The 19716-nt window shown below is 45.2% G+C and overlaps 1 protein-coding gene across 5 annotated transcripts in view; it reads left to right on the forward strand.

Moving 5' to 3' along the window:
- CLCN3 (chloride voltage-gated channel 3) overlaps positions 1 to 19716 on the forward strand; it is a 509534-nt gene that overhangs the window by 257202 nt on the left and 232616 nt on the right. For all 5 annotated transcript variants that reach the window (XM_078677053.1, XM_078677057.1, XM_078677054.1 and 2 more), the window contains one exon: positions 10554 to 10711. In XM_078677053.1, the coding sequence (XP_078533179.1) occupies positions 10554 to 10711 (158 nt within the window). The remainder of the gene's footprint in view (positions 1 to 10553; positions 10712 to 19716) is intronic.

The raw sequence follows: 19716 nt of genomic DNA on the forward strand, positions 1-19716 counted from the left end.
AAAAAAAATTCTGAGTATAGCAATAGGGGTCTTAGTCTTGCAAAGGGAATATTCCCTCAGGTCATTGCATTATTATCGACAGCATGTGGACTATAAGTGCAGCTATTCTTTCTGCTGTCAATTTATTTTAAAAGTTCTCCCCTGATTGCAGCGTTAGGGGTCTACATCTTACAAAGAGGATGTTACATCAAGCCTACCTTTACAATTTCAAGCGGCCCCCCATGCTCCTTCTCGCAACAGCGACGCCCGATCCGTATTCTTTTGTGCGAAACAACGGATAGTTTGTCTGTGATTTCCTACGTTTTTATATGTCGTGTTGCGATTGGCAAGACCGTTGCAGGTTGGTGATTGGTCAAAAAAAAACAATGGGAGTTCTGTAACCGCGGCAACCATAACGCCTTTTGCCGTTATGTTTACTGAAACCCGCCAAATGTATTTGGCCTCGTGATTGGCTGAATATTATCCAAACAGAGCTACGTTGCTCTGGTAACCCGAATGCCGCATTACGTGATACTAACTCAAACTCAAGTTCCGTTTCGGATCGCGTGAGTGGTTAAAAAGTGGTCCAATATAGCCTCGTGATTGGCTAAATCCTATCCAATCAGAGCTACGTTGCTCTGGTAACCCGAACGCCGTATAACGCGGTACTAGCTGAAACCCGGATTCCGTTTCAGACCGCATGATTGATTAGAAACATGGTCCAATGGGAACTCAGTGTTCCAACCAAGCTAAGCTAAGCCATTGAGGCTATGTAGAACAAATTGGGGGATTTAATTGTAACATCCTTAACTCCTATTATCCACAGATTGACTAAGATCGAGGAGAGACTAAATAGCTTTGAACAGAAGGTCACGACAAATCACAGTACTATAGAAGGTTTACTGACTCAAGCCATCCGATTATCTACATCTTCAGAGCTGAGAAATGCTGTAGTAACCAATTCCAACTGGTCAAATCTACCGGCAACTAGGTTTATGTTATTGCCGTCGGGGAACAATGGTACTGTGCCCATTAACCGTGAAGCTGGGATAACGAATATGGGAAGAGAAGTGGGTGAAATAGGGAAGGTGCTTAGTGGTTCTGGTCTAGCTAACCAGGGTGCTTGTAGAGGGGAGGAAAGTAGACCATCCATAGGGCTAGGCTAGTAGGTGAAATTGTACAACAGTCAACTACCCGTGCACCAATAAATCGGGTTCGCTCTATACAGGGCCACATAGCCGAGAGTACCCCCGGATGCACGAGGGACTAGACAATACCCCAACGTTAAGAGGGCTCTAGAGTCTTACACCTTCCCCCGGCTGCAGCCCCTTTGGTGGTGGTTCTGAGGAATGTCCCAGTTTTACAGGACGACCAGATCGAAACCACCGATCAGCTGATGGCTAAAACCATGCAGTGGCTTACAACACAACTGAAGGAGGCTGGGGTAGGGAATTGGGATATCTTTAACCAGATGATTATGGCCAGACGATCATCATGGATAGGTCATTCTACGAAGGAGGCGACAGGGGACTGTACAGTTGCTAATTTTGACAACAAGATTGTTGTAAATATTTCTTTTGGCCCACCTAGGTAGCACTAATTTAGAGTATCATACAAAAAACATCTCTCTTCTGCCCCTAGGGTTCTTTTATAGACCCCACCACACTTCCTTGATGGGTTGGGCGATTCCACATGCATTGAACCACTCAAGGGTACCCCACAGAATCCTACACAGACCAGTTGACTTAAATTTAGTTAATAGATTTGCTCCTCTTTCTGGTTTAGATGCCTGTGATTGACTACCAACCAGAAACTTGTCAATGTTAGAGAATACTGCTGCCCGAACTGTTCCCTGTCCTGTGAATGATATGAGTCCCCAGCGAGCTTTACCACCTTCCCCAGAGAGCAGTGCGATTAGGTCTTTATCAGATAGGGGGGTTAGCATTGCTCCCCCTTATTAAATATAATATCATGGAACATTGCTGGTCTTCAAATAAAAATTATCTCTAGTGAGTGGTCGTGCTTTATGGAAATCAAGACATCATTATATTCCAGGAGACTTAGTCATTGAACATGATCTTTAGTCCTGGGTATTTGGCTTTTGTTAAATCGGCTATTTCCAGTCATAAAGGGAGACCATCTGGGGGTTTGCTTATCTGGGATAGACAGCAGGCATGTTGCCAGGTGGAAGAGCTATTAATAGATGACCCTGACATCCTGGCTGTCAAAATTTGTTTTGAACATGGGCTAGATCTCATATTTGCCAATGTTTATGCAAGAGGGCTAGCGGGGGGAAAGCCTCTCCTACTATCTCTAAACTTGATCTATTCATCAAACCATTGAAGGGGGCAAACCACCTCGTAGTAGCGGGTGGTTTTAACTGTACTTTTGAGCTCCTGGGCATAGAAAATGGAAGCCTGTCCACGGATGAGGATGCGACCTGGGGTACACCACTGCTGGAGCTTACTCCGATTAACAAATGGTCAGAGGCAGTCCTCCAGCTGAAAAGTTTATCTCTGGAATTAGGCTTGAGGGCTGTAAACGGAAGGTCGAAATCAGACTGTGAGGATACTCATACTTTTAACAATGGGATAAGAAATAGCAGAATCGACTACTTTCTTATCAATTTGGAACTGTGGGTAAGGCTAGAGGATATGAAGGTCAAGAGTAGACTGGAGAATGATCATGACCCCTTAATTTTAACTCTTAAAACAATTGGTCATTCTACAGCAAGGGCAGGTATTGAAATAGCCACAGCTGAAGTGACTATGTCAAATGATTGCCGTAGATTAACGTGGGCACTGGTCTCAGAGGATGAAGGTACTATGGACCTGATAAAGTTAACCCTTGAAGATACCCTATTTGTTCTCTCACAGCTTGATTTGCATGAGGCTTCTCTTCCTGCCCTTACAAAGGTTCATGAGGAGCTATTCATAAAGTTGAAAACCTTTTTTACAAAAAAATAAAAGGAGCTCTAAGCAGGTCATGCAGAAATCTGCAAAATTGTATGATGGGCATGCAGGGCTGCTTTTAGTCACCTCTTCCAAGATATTAGGTCAGATTTGCCGCAAGAAGTTAGGGAAGCTAGGGTTGCATAAAAGGAAACCCAGCGAACGGCAAAGAAGACCTTCGATGAGAAAAGATGGCAGGATTTACCAAATGCAAATAATGGGGAAAATTGGGTGCGGTTCTGGCAAACAGTGAAATGGGCCAGTGGTGATACAGGGCCCTCGCCAACGAATAATGTCCCTCCTGAAGCATGGGTCATGCACTATCAGACCCAGTTTGCCTCAACGAATAGTAGTCCAAGCCATTACCCACAAGTAATTTGTGACACTGTGTTAACCATTGACATAGGGGAAATTGAGAGAGCACTGAATAGCGTGGTCGCAGGTAGGGCCGCGGGTCCAGATGGTATCCCAGCAGACATTTTTAAATGTCACAAGAAAAACTGGATCAAATATATACATCATATGGTCAATGGACAAGCAAGAGGTGCTCCCTTGCCAAATTCACTTTATTTTGTAATGACCATGAGCTTATAGTTAATGTTGATAAGACTAAGTTCATGGTGCTTCACAAACACAAAAAATTGAAAGGCAGAGTTGTAATGAATAACACACCGTTGAAGCAAACTGACACCTTTACGTACCTGGGCGTAACAATGGACAAGAGGATGAATTGGAAGCCTCAGATAGATTTACTAGCCCTCACGCATAATCAATTAGCAGGGGCCCTTTTAAAAGAGTACCGGCTGTCCTATACTAAATCGGTAGGTCCAGCACTTGCCATACACAGTGGGAAAATCAGGGCCTCCATAATTTATGGTGCGGAACTCTGGGGCTTCGATAACCTAGGCCCCTTAGTCCTGGCCCAAAACAAGTTTCTGAGATCTTTGACTGGCCTTCCCCAATCGTCCCCCCTCAAACACCTACTTTTAGATCTGGGTTGTATTTCTATTGAGGAGGCAGCGGGCTTTAGACCCCTTGCGTATTGGAGACGACTTTGTACAACACCTGAGTTAGTACCATATGCCAAAGCAGTTAGGCATATCAGAGAAGCTGATATGTCTTCAAAAATTACTTGGCTGAACAAAATTAAGGGCTTGTTGGTCGACATGGGGCTTAGGCACTTGTGGGAGTACCCAGAAGGGAATCAGTTCTCATCTAAAAATTATTTGAAATCTCTTTATTGGGACATGGTTTGTCTTAAGTCCCTGTCACTGGTGGATAGTGCATCCCTCTGCCTCTTTTTAGATCAAAAGTATGAATGTAGGTTGGAGGCCTATTGGGATGTCATCACGAGACCTGGTGACAGGAAACTGTATCACCAATTTAGAGTGGGTACCCTCCCCTTGAAAACCTTTACGGCAAAATGGGGAGATGGCGATACAAAATGCACTGTGTGTACATCTCAGGATGAATCCATACTCCATGTATTGTTTGTGTGCCCTGTGTATAAGGGTCCCTGTAATAAATAGATTAAGCCGATATGCCGCAATATTGGTACAAGATCATTCCAAACATCATTCCAAACAGCATTGAGTATCTTAAAGACAGACGCAAGGGAACCTGTAGTCATAGCTATGGCAAAATTCTTGAGCTGGTCATGGGCCCCTAGAAGGAGTAGTTTGAAAGATAATGCAGGCTCCATTTTGTATTAATGAAGAGGATTGTGCTTGATGTTTTTTTTTCTCTGATGGCTATGTGCTAATATTGTTTTTTCTTTTTATGTGGCTCCCTCCTGACATAATTATGCTTTGCAATGAATGTAAATTTTACGTGTTTTTTTTAATATCATTAATTTATTTTTTTAATAATAGTTGTATTCTATAAAGTGTGGCACACTTGGTTTTATATAATGTTCGTATATGTGTCTTTTATGATTGAAAAATTATCGAACAAAGACAAAATTGAATTCGAAAAGGGTTGGCATCTGTAACACATTTCGCTATGCTACAATATGTGGGGCTCACCGGTGTACCTTGGTTGTATGTTTATAATTTCATGACGCATGTGGAAACCTCACAAAAATGTTTCTATTTTTTCTTTTTTTTGATAGTCATAATTACTCTTTCACTGTTGTGTTGCTCTAGGGAAAAGGTGAGGGAGAAGGATGCAAAGAAAAAAGGTCTTCATCAATAGGGTGGTCAACCAGCCGGACTAAATCCTCCACCAGGCCAACTTGCGAAAGCAAGATAAAATCCCAGCTGTATGATTTTTGAGGAGAGGAGTTACACTTCAAATGATGTGTGTATCACAGACCACACCATACACAACGCCGCCCAGCACTTCCCCTCATTTTGGTGCACCCAATCCTCTGCCAAATATACTGATTTCCAGGAGAAAGTTAGGACTTACATCTGATCCTGTCGGTATGAGTCACAAGCCGCACCATGTGCCGCCTCTGCAGCCACTGGATCTGCACAGGTATTGCCCAGGATTCAACCTACACAGGTATTACCAAGCACTTTTTTCACCTTAGGAGCACTTAACTCTCTGCCAGAGAGCAGCCGGCCAACTCCACTGCCCAACCCCATAGCGCCCCCTCTTTGGATAGCCCACAAACTATTTTTGTCAAGGACAGAGGGGGACTCAGGCAGGATGGCAAGCATGGAGGGCTGCCCAACTACTTGCACAGCAGGGAGGCCCACTTACAAATACTTACCATCCCTTGTGTCCCTTCCGACGTTCAGTGGCGGCTGGTGTCTCTTGAAAATAGTGGGCATTCAGAGTATACATTTTTGTTGTCACAAGGCCATTAGAAGCATCACGCAGCTGCTACAAATGTTTGTTTTTTTTGCCACTATTTACATAGCGCAAATACAGTCTGACAGTATGGGAGCACAGTCTGACAGTATGGGAGCGCTTTACACGAGTACCAGTTACTTTTACAGTACACAGGCATCAAATAATTAAAAAAAATCATCTTACCTTTTCTTCTTTCCACACCCCGGACCGACTTTCAAATCCCACTTGCTATCTGCTGCACTGAAGAGCTGTGAATACTGCACATGGGGAAACTGAAAAAACTACAGGGGTTCTGCCCACATCACCCTCCCATATCTGGGCAAGGAGCATCAAAACGATGAAAAATTAGAAAAGATGATACTGAGGGATTAATTCAACATTTAATTTCGACCAAGAAAAAAATTAATTATCCTGTTCTGTACAACTTAATGTATAGAGGTTACTAATCACAAATTTCTAAAGACATATAGACATGGTACAGGAAAAAAGTGACGCACAGAAAAATATATAGAGAAGGCACATATCAACTATATACAATACAATCAAATATATACAAATCACAATTACACTATATACAATACATATACATATACAAAAGTGTACCCAACGAAAGATCTAAAGAAAGACCTATCTCAAAATATACACTCCTAATTTCGAGTGATATATATCTGTCAAGAAGATCCTCACAGCGCCTGAGATGCAAATTCTCTCAAAAGACTATTTCGTGTAGGGCGCATGAATTTAAAAAAACACGAATAGACAATAAAGGGACTCCTTAACACAATGGTGTCGACGCAGTCGCGGTCGCGTTTCCGCCAGTTGTCTCTTTATGGCTTCATCAGGGCAAGGGTACTTAGAGTCAATAGCGATTAATCTACAGATCCCCCAAGTGGGTGGAAAACTATGTACTCCTCTGGGCCACAGATCCACAACACTTACAAGTAAAACAACCGTGCCCACTTGTTGGTTCGAGGCGCAAGGATGTCAACAAACACGCTTAACAGTGCAGACGAGGCGGGAAAAAAACTCGCTCCAAGACCGGGAGGTCAAAGTCGCTTAATAATCCATCCACGGTGCTCCAGCAGTAGCAAAACTCAGCGTAAGCCTGGCAAATGGGGAAACTAGCAACACACACATCAGCCAATGAAAGCAGTGCTCTCATGCTTTTTATAAAAGTAAACAGCATAAGAGCACTGTGAGGATTGGCTGAGATAGCCTAACACAGCGCTCCCCACTAGACCAATGGGGCTGTCGGTCTACAATGACTGGGAAAGCCAGAACTGTACAGGTGGCTGGCCACAAGCAAAATAGCAGCCAACTTGCATGCGCAGTTCAGATACACAACCCTAGCTGGTCACCGAAATAAATCACCCCTCGCAGCAGTACACCTTCTGTCTGCCAGCATAATGTGTGAAATATAATTGCTGGCAAGCAGGTAGTCAACCCTCCCTCGCCCCTATGGAGAAACCGTTCCTCCCGACTTTCCTCGATTAAAGCTGGATTCTGTATGCGGCAGACTGTTAAAGTCTGCAGGGCTAGCATGGGGGCCCTGCAAAAAGGAGGGTTGGACAGGAGGGCCAAGAAAACCCTAGTCGAGGAGGTGAAGCTTGGTGGCGGCCGTGGTACTTCCCGTTTGCAGCCGACGGTTCGAGCGCGGACAGCCGCTTCCTTGAACATGGCCATGAGGACGGTCAAAGCCGCTTCAATCTCCTTCAAGTTCCACCATAGTCAGCTGTAGCTTAGAACAGTCAATCTTTATCATACTTGCCAGTTTATCATACTTTGTGTTATACAGCAACCTAATTTCCTTCTCATTTGACTGCTATTTAAATCTCCCAGTCATTCGTCTAAAATTGGTGATCCTACGCCTTGTTAGTATAATATGTTTCAGTCTAGCCTTTTTGTTATCGAAATTATCCATATGCGTTAGGAGCAGGGCCGCCTTTAGGGTGGTGCTGCACCTGGCGCTAAGTTCAGAGGCCTGAGTTCAGGGGGTGCCATGATAAGAAATAACTTCGCTTTTCTAGTGACAGTTTTAACTTATCATAAGACAGCGCAGGAGGGTAATTAATCTGCTGCAAAGAGTGTGTACCATGTAGATCACAGAAGTCTATTTATGTGGATAGCTCGGTGGGTTACTGTTTTTGTCACAGAGAACCTTTTGTTACTTGCAGTTCACAAATTTCAATCCTAATAGAGCACATTGATTTATGAACTGTCAAAGAGCTGCATGCAAACTGCATGGTATAGAATAGATTAATTGGAACGTTATGTTTTCCCCCCAGAATTTCATTACCCTAATGTTGCAAAAAAAAGGGTTGGTTTGGATAGAAATGCATTCTTATTAGTAAAACCAACCCCAACCACTGTGGTACGTTTTAAATATTAAGTGTATGCTCTTCATACCAAACACTCTTAAGATATACTGCCTACTAGTATGGATTATGAAGCCGGGTCTGGTGGCTCAGTGGACTAATGCATCTACTGCAGGGCCCTGTGTTCGACCTCATGGTCACAGGTTCAAATCCCGGCGGGTCCACTCAGCCTTTCATCTATTTGAGGTTGATAAAATGAGTGAGTACCATTGAGTTGGGTAACTATATACATCTGTTATTTCAGCGCCAAGATGCCCCGTTGCTGCTGGGGTGAACGTGCGCTTTACAAATACACCTGTTATGTTATTAAAAGATTTCTACACCTTATTATCGTCATTCTTATGTAACATTTCCTATAGACTACACATGTATGATTCATTGTCTCTGTATAGTTTCTGTGATATAAAGTGGTCTAGCACCCTACACTGGTATGAATAGGGATATAAAACAAATGAAATGCATTTGCGAGATGGGCTATAAAGAGATCAGGGGCACTGTTGAATGGTGGTAGTGAGGGAAAAAGATTGTTGCGCCACCAGTGCTACTGCCGGCCATGGTTACGTATGTACTATAGACATGTTGGAGTTGGGACAACTTTATTGGAACAGTTATTTCAATTGTGTCGCATACAACTTTACAGAAATTAACGATGTGTTAACCCCCCACCACCACACCCCATTACCATGTGAAAGCAATGAGCCCCACTCAGGGCTTTAAGTGGGATAAAAATACTTGGGGGGGTGGGTCTCAAAGGGGCGTGGTCGATGCAGTTATGGGCATGGCTTAAAACACCTAAGCTAAAAAACTGTACTTGGCATAGTGTGAAACCTGACTCTCATTTTGCTGCTTCTTTGATTGAATCCAGATATATAACACAAAAAGTAAGATTACGTACAAAAACCTAAGGCTATTGCCTTTGTCAATGGCCATTAGCTGCATGAGATACAAACGCAACAACTATGGCTTTGTTGCATATAATTTTGAAAATACTTCCGATCTGAAATGATGAGACTGTAAAACAACTATACGAGTCTCTTTAAAGTTACCTCAAAGGCAGTGAAGGGGATTGGGGGGACTGCTGCAGAGTTAAGATTTTTTTTTTGCCACCATTAGGGTGAGAGCGAAAATAGAGAGACTAATAGAGACACGTTTCTGCATCTGCTTTTTAGAACTGTCGGACCTAGCCCACTTAAAACCCTGGCCCCACCCGCTGCATTTGGGCCAGTTGTTAGGCCTAGTGGAGAAGCGTGGCTCAATGGTTTGAGCGGCAGACCCTGATGCAGAGGTCTGGCCCGGGACCAGGGTTCAATTCCCGCCTCGGCGGCTCTTGGACTCAATTTACCCGGGCCTGATAATTCTCGCATCGGTGCCTAGTCTAATCATGGGTCCCACTCTGTGACTCTGGGCAATAGCTTGCTTAATCTCCACAACGGCCCCAGCAGCGCTTGGATGCCTGGCTTCACCTTGGGGGTGCCCAGGAGTGGACATTTCACAGGAAAGCCAGGAAGGGTTCCACAGCGGTATGAATACAGCGCTACGAGGCCTCCGGGTAGAAGTGCGCTTTATACTTACTCGTTGGGGGCTGCACAACCAGGGCAGGATTTAGTGTTATTAGTGGATTTTGAAGGCCCGCGCCAGTTTCTAGTTAGGGGTGACAGCGTTGTGGATTACTCTTTCAGTTTCATGGCTTGTGTGTGAATATCTTTTTAGCGCAAATTTAGCCGCACTCAACGTTTGGCTGTAGGAGGGTAGAGGTAAAACGACTGCAGTCAAAGAGCGTTACCAATGTGAAGGGGATTGCAGAATTAGAGAAGGGGTGGAACTTTCTGTGGGTCAGGGCCGGCTCTAGGCTCATGGTGGCCCTGGGCAAGGAGCGTAGGTAGGGGGCCTGTGTGGGTTATCTGATTTGCCGTGTATTTATTTAATACACTCTAAGGTAAAATGCAGTACTCCTCTTTTCAACCTGCGTGTTAAAATTAGTTATAGTGTGGTGGCGCGCTAGCCGATTTATGCTGTGTTTGTCTGTCTCTCCTGCGCGCTCCCGAGGCCGGAAGTTGTTTCTGACGGGCCCAGCAGGTGTCAGGGGGCGGGCGAATGCGGCAGGGTCATTATACTGCGCACTGAAGAGTCAGAGAGGGGAGGTGTTTATATCGCTGTTTCTTTCCCTTCGAGGGCTGGGCTAGGTAGTATGGTGTAATTAGAACTGTGTATGCAGTATAACAATGTATAAACGTATTCGCATGCCTAGAACCTGCCTGTTAGCGAGTCTTTTAAAACAAGTGCCCCGTTCACTCCAGCACAGCTGCTGTAACCACACGCATCTCATGTTGCATAGTAGTGCGCACTACAGTGACGAATTCATTGTTTTTCTCAATTGTGAGTATTGTGTGCTTTTCCGGCGCTCGTCTTTCTAGGCTGGTGTGACTTGTGGTTTCTTTTGACATTGCAGGAACTCACTACACAATGACGAACGGAGGGTCTGTAAACAGCACGACACACCTGCTGGACCTCCTGGACGAGCCTATCCCGGGGGTCGGAACGTACGACGACTTTCACACCATCGACTGGGTGCGCGAAAAGTGCAAAGACCGCGAGAGACACAGACGGGTATGCAGCATCAACAATTGAACGTATATTTAATGCGATTGTATCATAAAGGAGACTGTGGATAGTTGGTATCAAAGTTGCTCACAGAGGGACCCCTGCCCTAAGTCTAGCGTTGGCACTAGCCCAAACATAGTGTGATCTTTTAAGGACATTATCACCCTGATTTTCAAATACTGAATTTATGTAAGGACACAATGTAAATACAAATTGTACAGTGTTTTGTCTACACTTGTCCCACATACACTATCCACACCTGTCACGTAGGGCATGTATTCGGTCAGGACCCTGCATATCATAATATTAAAACATGTGAGATACTTTTTTTTGCACTAAAGTATTCTCTGTAAATTGACGCAAACATCCATTATAGTTTATAACATTAAAGCACACAGCAGGTTTTCTGCGTAAAATAAATGCAGCGGACTTGAAACAAGGCGACTGCAGCCTAAGCTAAAATGGCATAATAAAGTATGGTTGTGAGCATTTTGCACCTGGTATATGAAAAGTATATTGACACAGTCCCATGGCTCTGTTCTTTGTTGCAAGGAAGGAGAATATCAATATTTGGTTACTCTACAAATTTAAATGATCTTGCCGATTCAGTATGTTTTTTCTGTCATTCCTACCGTACGGTATATTTTTATGGAGGTGTATTCAGTTGTCGTAGGTAGGGAAATCCGCCTTAGGCCGTGTTCACCTCATGTTTTTTACGTGTTTCACCTCATTTTTTTTAGTCTGGACGTATAGAGTATTTTGATCATCTTCACAGTGTGTCCTGCATGCTAACCCGATCTAGCCACATGTGCTTCCAAAGTACACGTGTGCCTTCTAAATTGCTGCAACTGTCACTCCTAAAGCCGCTGTCTCTGTGCACATTCTCTATACAGATATGGAGAGTAGGTGTGAATTATATATTTGCCCCTTATAACGTGGTTTTCTAATGCATGTTTTCATGGCAGCCTCTTCCATAGGACCTACCTCATGCTATATGAAATATAATATAATATAATGTGAGATTTATTTTGTTTTGTTTAACTTGAAACTATCAAAATACAATTTACAGTATTTAGCTAATTTAGGCAAAACACATCACTGCTAAAGTTTAATTCTTCTTACTAATTACCTTTTGTGGTATCTTCCACGCATAAACTCCCCCGGTGCCTCGCATGTAATGGAGCTGCTCGCGGTGACATCACTTAGAATGTCACCGCGACCAGCATTCCAAGGCGAGCGCCGGGGACTGTGTGAGGCTGCTCTGAGAAGCAAGGCTGTGGCTGAGGTCACGGGAGTTGACGCATCTATTAAAGACTGTTTATTTACTTCCATCTTTCCCGGCTTGGTTATTTATAACCATTACCACACTGGCGACGAGGATGGGATACGAGGTACCACTTTGGTAAGAGAGCACAAAAAGAGGGGGAATCGATAGAAGACTTTGTGTCCGACCTAAGGAAGTTAGCCGCCTCTTGCAAGTTTGGTGGTGCGAGTGAGGAAAGAATCAGGGACCAATTTGTGTTGGCGTGTAGGATGGAAAGGGTGCGTGAGGAGCTATGGCTCAAGGACGACCCGCCCTTACGGGAGGTCCTCATTATAGCCAAACAAGTGGAGCATATGCTCCAATGCGTCAAAGAAATAAAGCTAGACGCAGGGGAGAAGAAAAATGATGAAAAGACCAATGTCAGTGAGGTGGTGACTGAGTGTGAAGCAGTGTCTGTAGTAAAAGGCCAGAAAATTGTGAGTAGAGAACACAAAGAAGACAAGTTAGGAGGAACGTTTAAAGGCACTTGCTATTGGTGCGGCAAGCAGGGGCACTTAGCTAACGACAGAGTATGCCCTGCTCTCAGATTCACGTGCAACAAGTGTGGGAAGAAAGGACATTTCAAGCAGTACTGCAAGAGTGGGCAGGGAGTCAGCAGGCAGAGTAGAGACAGAACGAATGTGGTGTGTGACGAGTTTGTTGTGCAAGTACAAGAGTTACTAGCCCCCAGTCCCAGCAACCCCGTGTGTGCGGAAATAGTGGTACAGGTCGAGGGAGGACAAGTCAGCAGTCCCAAGGACACCATAAAGGTTGGGGAGGTTGAAGTGGAAGCATTATTTGACTCTTGCTCTAGAATCACCATCATTAATGCTAAAGAGTTCTCACGAGTGTCAAAGGGAACTATTACCTTGAAAAGAATGGATCTGAGGCCAGGGGGGTATGCCGGTCGCCCCATCTCCATGAAGGGGTATTTCCTGGGGAAAGTAGAATACAGCAACAGAACAACGGTCTCAAAGGTATATGTGTCCACTGTAGGAGACAACATCTTGGGGTGGCAGGCACAGAAAGAGTTAGGGGTCTATCTTAATCCCAACTGTGTTCCCCAGATCCTGGTACAAGAAATTATTGAACACAAAGCAGACATTGTAACGGAGTTCCAAGAAGTATTCAGGGAAGATTTGGGATGTCTAAAAAACTACTGCCACAGAATAAGACTGAAGGAGAACGCCAGGCCAGTCGTGGCCAAAGTCAGGAAGCTTCCAATTGCCATCCAGGAGGAGGTGAGGGCCGAACTGGAGAAACTGTGCAAGGCCGGAGTAATCGAACCGGTGGAGGCAACAGAATGGCTGGCCCCTATCGTGGCAGCCAAGAAGAAGGATGGTTCGGTCCGGCTCTGCATCGATTTGAGGGCACTAAACAAGGAAGTCGTGGTCGACCGTTACCCCCTGCCCAACATCACCCAGATGATGAGCATGCTAGAAGGGGCCAAAGTCTTTTCTACCTTGGACCTTACTTCAGCCTATTTCCAAATAAAACTACACGAGGAGTCCCAAGAGCTCACAGCATTTGTGACACCCATGGGCGCATATAAATACAAAAGGATGCCATTCGGGCTAGTCTCGGCGGCCGCCGTGTTTCAGAGAATCATGGGCAACATGTTGAAGGACATCCCAGGCGTCATGTGCTACCAGGATGATGTGCTAATATTTGCAAAGAACCATGAGGAGCATGATGGCAGGTTAAGAAGCGTTCTGAGGAGATTTCTGTCACAAGGCCTCACAGTGAAAAGAGACAAGTGTGTGTTTGGCTGTGCTGAATTGGACTTCCTGGGACACAAGGTGACTACTGAGGGCATATGTCCAAAAGCTGAATTACAAAACACCATCGTGAACCTGACATCCCCCAAGGGCAAGGACGAGATCAAGTCATTTATGGGGATGTTAGAGTTCTCCAGTATTCAATCTTTCATAGATTCACATGCTTGTATCTTCCCCGTCGTCATGGTGGGAGTCTCCCGGTATATAATAACCATAGCAGTAGAAGAAAAAACTGCCTGGAAGCCATAGAGTAGTGAAACCACTAGGTAACCTCTCCTCCTCATTATGTGGCCCAAACTACAGCCAATCAGCAGCCAGCACCAGCCTACACCATTCCCAGCAGAGCCACCATACCTCAGATTTCCAACCGCCTTCGTGTGAGAAGGAGTCTCCCTGAGCTCTGCTCAGCTTATTCTCTCTTCACTGAACTTTTGACCTTTCACAGTTGGAAGTCAGGTACTGTTCTTCATTATCAAACTTGATTTCTTTCAATATGGCTGAAAACCCCAAGAAGAGCCTTTTCAGAGCTTGCAGGTCCTGTGGCAAGGCCAGACTGTATTCTGAAGATCCTCACAAGGAATGCTTGTACTGTTTGTACCCTAAGCATATTCCTAAGGACTGCAAATATTGCCGCACCTTCTCTGCTAAAACACTGAAGGATAGAGAAGCGCGCCTCTTGTTATGGCTTCAGAAAAGGAAAACTCATGACTCGGAGTCTGAGGGAGAAGCCAAGGGACACACCTCTAAGAAATTGAAAAGAGGGTCCTCTGAGGAAAAGGGTGAGGTGAAGAAACAAAAATCAGGAAGATCTAAGGAAGGTGAACCTTCTACTTCACTCCCTCCAACTCCTCTCAAGCCTTCCTCAGAAAAGAAGGCTCCGTCGTCGCTTCCGTCGACGAAATCTACTGAAATTTCAGTCAGACCGTCGACGAGGCCGTCGACGACCTCGACGACGACCGTCTCGTCAACGACGACGACGACGACAATCTCGACGACGACAGCTTCGTCGACGACGATGACGACGACGACTCCGTCGACGGTGAGTGCCAGACCTTCGTCGACGGCAAGATCTTCGTCGACGAGTATCCCGCCGACGATGCGAATGATTGTCCCGTCGACGGCCCCGTCGACGGCCCCGTCGACGGCCCCGTCGACGATGAAAAAATCGTTGGCGATGCCATCTCCAACAAGAATAACATCAACATATATTTCTATAAAGAGCATTGCTCCGTCGACGGGAGCGTTGACGAGCAAAAAAGGTGAATTTTCTACGCCCAAAATTTCACCCTTGCTGCCCTCTACCATTCTGGACTGTCAGGAATCAGAGGAGGAAGGTTCTTGTGGTGTTGCTTACAGTCCTTCGCAACTCCATATTAAACATCAGGATTCCGAGGAGGAAGACCACCAGGAGGCACAGGAACACTTCTCTTTTACGGAGCGGCCGGTCAAAGGCCAGATGAGATACGAGTCATTTCACCAGGCCTACCACTATGATGAGGAAGAAGAGGTGGATACGCCTGTGCGGGAAGAGGCCATGTCGGTGCCTATTTCTTTAATATCGGACCTTAGAAGCATGATTGATAGTTATTATCGTCGCTTTCCTGAAGATAATGCTCCTGCGGCCACTGGAAAAATCTCTCAACCTGCAAAGGAAATACCACTGGCTCAGCCGCCGCCTCCTCCTCTTCAGAAGGAGATCCAAAACGTTATTACAATTCGTGATGACTTAAATGATTCCGATCAGGATGATCAAGAGGAGGAAGGGGAACTTCCTCAGGATGAGGAAGTTGGAGATGAGTGGGATCAATATATTGCTCCAACGTCCCCGGCTTCACCTTTGCCTCAGTCAAGTTCTCCTCCAGAGGACATAGCAAGCTTTCATGATTTGATGGGAAAAGCGGCAAAGAGATTTAAGCTGGATATGCCAATCAAGGAAAGCGAATGCTTCCTTTATGATTTCAAGGAGTCCTCCAGGAAGTCGGTAAGAGCCATTCCTATTATTGAACATATATGGGATGAAGGGCTCAAACTAATGAAGAATCCTGCATCAGTCCCAGCATCCATACCCAAGCTGGACAAAAAGTATCGTGTTGTAGAGAAGGCTCCAGCATGTCTTATTGGTCATCCTCGGCCGGACTCAGTTGTAACTCAAGCAGCGCAAAAGCACTCCAAGAACCCTATGGCAACATGTCTGGTGCCCCCCGATAAGGAGGGCAAGAAGATGGACGGCATAGGTAAACGTTTTGCAGTCATGGCAGCAGCTTCTATCAAGGCTACCAACGCGATGGCCCTTCTGAGCCGATTCAATAGACAGATGTGGTCTGACATCGCTCCGTTACTGTCGCACCTTCCGGAGGACAAGAAAGAGGAGGCGACTACCATCCTGCAGGATGGGGCTAGAGCGGCGTCGGAGTCCATAGACGTGGCAATGGACATAGTGTCTATAGCTTTCCGCCAGATGGCAGGGGCGGTAACCTTACGGAGACAAGGATGGCTCAAGGCTACGTCCTTTCGGCCGGAAGTCCAGGCTAAAATATTGGACATGCCATTCGATGGCGAAAGCCTCTTTGGTAAACAGATTGATGAAACGTTACAAGGGATAAAAGCAGATACTGATACTGCTAGATCCTTGGGATCTTTACAGCAAGGTCGTTATCAGTCCTTTCGTGGACGAGGATCCAGAGGACGCTTTCAACAGCAACGTTCCTCTTACCAATCAAATCGGTACCAACCTTACAACCAACAGGGATACCGCCAATACTCCTCCAACCAGCAATACCGGTCCTCGAACTCTTCTTTCCAACAACAAGGAAGAAGAAGGTCCGCCGCCAGAGGGAAACAAGACTCTGGTCGCAGACAGTGATATTTATCAGGCGCCTCCAATTCCTCTTCAGATCGACCAGTTCCACTACCTCTCTCAGTTTCTTCCGCATTGGCAGTCCATAACATCGGACAGATGGGTATTAGACATCATTACACAGGGTCACACCCTGGAATTTTCGCAAAGGCCTCCAGATCGTCCTCCTCTCTGCAGAGTTCATCAACATATGGCAGCTCTCAAAGCAGAGATCTCATCACTCATTCTGAAAGGAGCGATAGAGGAAGTCCCATCAGACCAGCGAGGAACAGGGTTTTATTCACACTTCTTCCTTATAAGGAAAAAGCAATCATCAAAATGGAGGCAGGTACTGGATCTCAGAGATCTGAACACATACATAAAGAAAATTTCTTTCCGTATGCTGTCCTTGCAGGAAATTCTTCTACTGCTCCGCAAGGGAGACTACATGGTCTCTCTAGACCTGTTGGACGCATACTTCCACATTCCGATACACAAAAAACACAAGAAGTATCTGCGATTCATGGTGGCGGGGCGCCATTACCAGTTCAGAGTTTTGCCTTTCGGCCTGAAGTCTGCCCCCAGAATATTCACAAAATGCATGGCTCCAATAGCGGCGCATTTAAGACAACAAAGTCTCCAGGTGTTTCCATATCTGGACGACTGGTTAATAAAAGGACCATCGTTTCAGGCAACACAGAGATCCCTTCGGAGGTGCACAGATCTCTTCCACAAATTAGGCCTTCGGATAAACAAAGAAAAATCATGTTTTCTTCCGACTTGTACTCTGCAATTCCTTGGAGCAATCTTGAAAACTCAGGAAATGAAAGCTTACCCATCAGAAGAACGGGTAACAAAAATCTTGAATCTGACTGCATCTCTAGCAACAAAAAAGTTCACTTCCATCAGAATATTCAAGTCATTACTGGGAATGATGTCCTCTTGTATCCCATTGATTCCCAATTGCCGTTTACAGATGAGACCGTTGCAAGAAGCCCTGGACAAACAATGGGTCCAAGCCCTGGGTTCCTTCGAAGACAAGCTGGTCATAACCCATCAGATCAAATGTGCAATGTCATGGTGGGGTATCAGGAGCAACCTAACAAAGGGCCTGGTATTCGAAACTCAATCTCCAAGCTACGTCATGACATCAGATGCTTCATTACGAGGTTGGGGGGCACATCTACAAGACCTAGAGGTTCAAGGCCTTTGGTCTCCTCAGGAGACAACACTTCACATCAATCTCTTGGAATTGAAAGCTGTCTTCCTGGGTCTTCAGGCATTCCTTCCCAGGATCCAAGGTTCATCGGTCTTAGTGCGAACGGACAGCACGACAACAATGTTTTACCTGCGCAAGCAAGGTGGAACGAGATCAAAACCTCTGTCGATTCAGGCACAAAGAATCTGGAAATGGCTGCTGTGTCAAAACATATCGCTGCAAGTGGAACATGTTCCAGGAGTAGACAACTCAAAAGCGGATCTGTTAAGCAGGTCATCCGACATTTGCCACGAATGGGAACTATGTCGAATCCAGCTGAATCGGATTTTCAATGTGTGGGGCAAGCCAAGTCTGGACCTGTTTGCAACTCGAGACAACAAGAAGTGCAGACATTATGCCAGCAGGTTCCCCCAACAGGGCTCGAGAGGGAATGCTCTTCACCTCCGATGGACAGGGATATTTGCTTATGCCTTCCCTCCCTTTCCCCTAATTCCCTTATTATTGAGGAAAATGAGATCAGAACCTTGCCAAATAATACTGATAGCCCCAGCCTGGCCGAGGCAGTTTTGGTATACAGAGCTTCTCCAGTTGTCGGTGGAGCCAAGAATTCAGCTACCACCAACCAGGGATTTGATTTCCATGAACAAAGGCCAAGTACTTCATCCGCAATTGACATCTCTAAAATTGTCGGCTTGGAACCTTTTGAGCACGAGTTCCAGTCATTAAATATCACCCCGGAATGTCGTGAAATCTTGCAAAGTTCCGCAGCGCTGTCTACCAACAAAACATATTCCGCTAAATGGAAGCGATTCTGTATTTGGGGCCTTGCTCATGCAGTACATCCTTTGACGTCTTCTCCAGAGCAAATTCTTCCTTATTTATTGCATTTAGCCAGATCAGGGCTTGCGCACTCGTCTATTAAAGTCCATTTGGCAGCAATATCTAGATACAGAAGATCTCCAGGATGTCCATCTTTGTGGTCTAACAGACTGATCAAGGAGTTTTTAAAAGGACTATTCAGAAGGTTCCCTCCAATTAAGCGTCCTCCACCCACATGGCAACTTAACACAGTCTTGTCACAACTTATGAAAGCTCCGTTCGAGCCTATCCACAAATCTGAACTGCAATTTCTGTCATGGAAAGTTGCATTACTGCTGGCGCTCACATCAGCCAGAAGGGTTAGCGAGATCCAAGCTTTTTCTATACAGGATCCCTTCATACAATTCAGGCCAGATAAGGTGATGCTAAGAACTAATCCGAAGTTTGTACCTAAAATACCTTCGTCTTTTCATCTAAACGAACCAGTGATCCTACCTACATATTTTAAAAATCCTTCTACAGCGGCTGAGAAAGCTCTCCATACTTTAGACATTGGCAGATGCCTAAAGTTCTACATTGAAAAGACTAAAAGCTTTCGCAAATCAAACCAACTGTTTGTCTCCTACTCGGGGCCCAGAAAAGGTCTGGCCCTGTCACGTTCCTCCATCTCCAGATGGATTGCATCCGCCATTGTTTTTTGTCAGGAGAAAGCAGGAAGGCCTCTCGACATGAAAGTCCGTGCCCACGATACAAGGAAGATGGCGACGTCTTCTGCATTGCTAGCAGGAGTATCACTTCCAGACATATGCAGAGCAGCGACTTGGTCGAATGTGCATACATTCACGAAACATTACTGTCTGGACACGGAATGGAAAACAGATGCGGCAGTGGGACAGGCAGTTCTACGACATCTTTTTAAATAAGGTACATGTTTATGAATGTTATTCAAATGTTTTTTCTATATAATGTGGTTTTTCCATATGTGCTAATATCTGAAATAGCAAAGTTTTATTGTTAGTATTTTCTTTTTCTGAAAGGAATTTATGGCACGCAGCC

This window comes from Lissotriton helveticus, chromosome 2_1 (genome assembly GCF_964261635.1).
Source record: "Lissotriton helveticus chromosome 2_1, aLisHel1.1, whole genome shotgun sequence".
In the NCBI taxonomy this organism is placed as follows: Eukaryota; Metazoa; Chordata; class Amphibia; order Caudata; family Salamandridae; genus Lissotriton; species Lissotriton helveticus.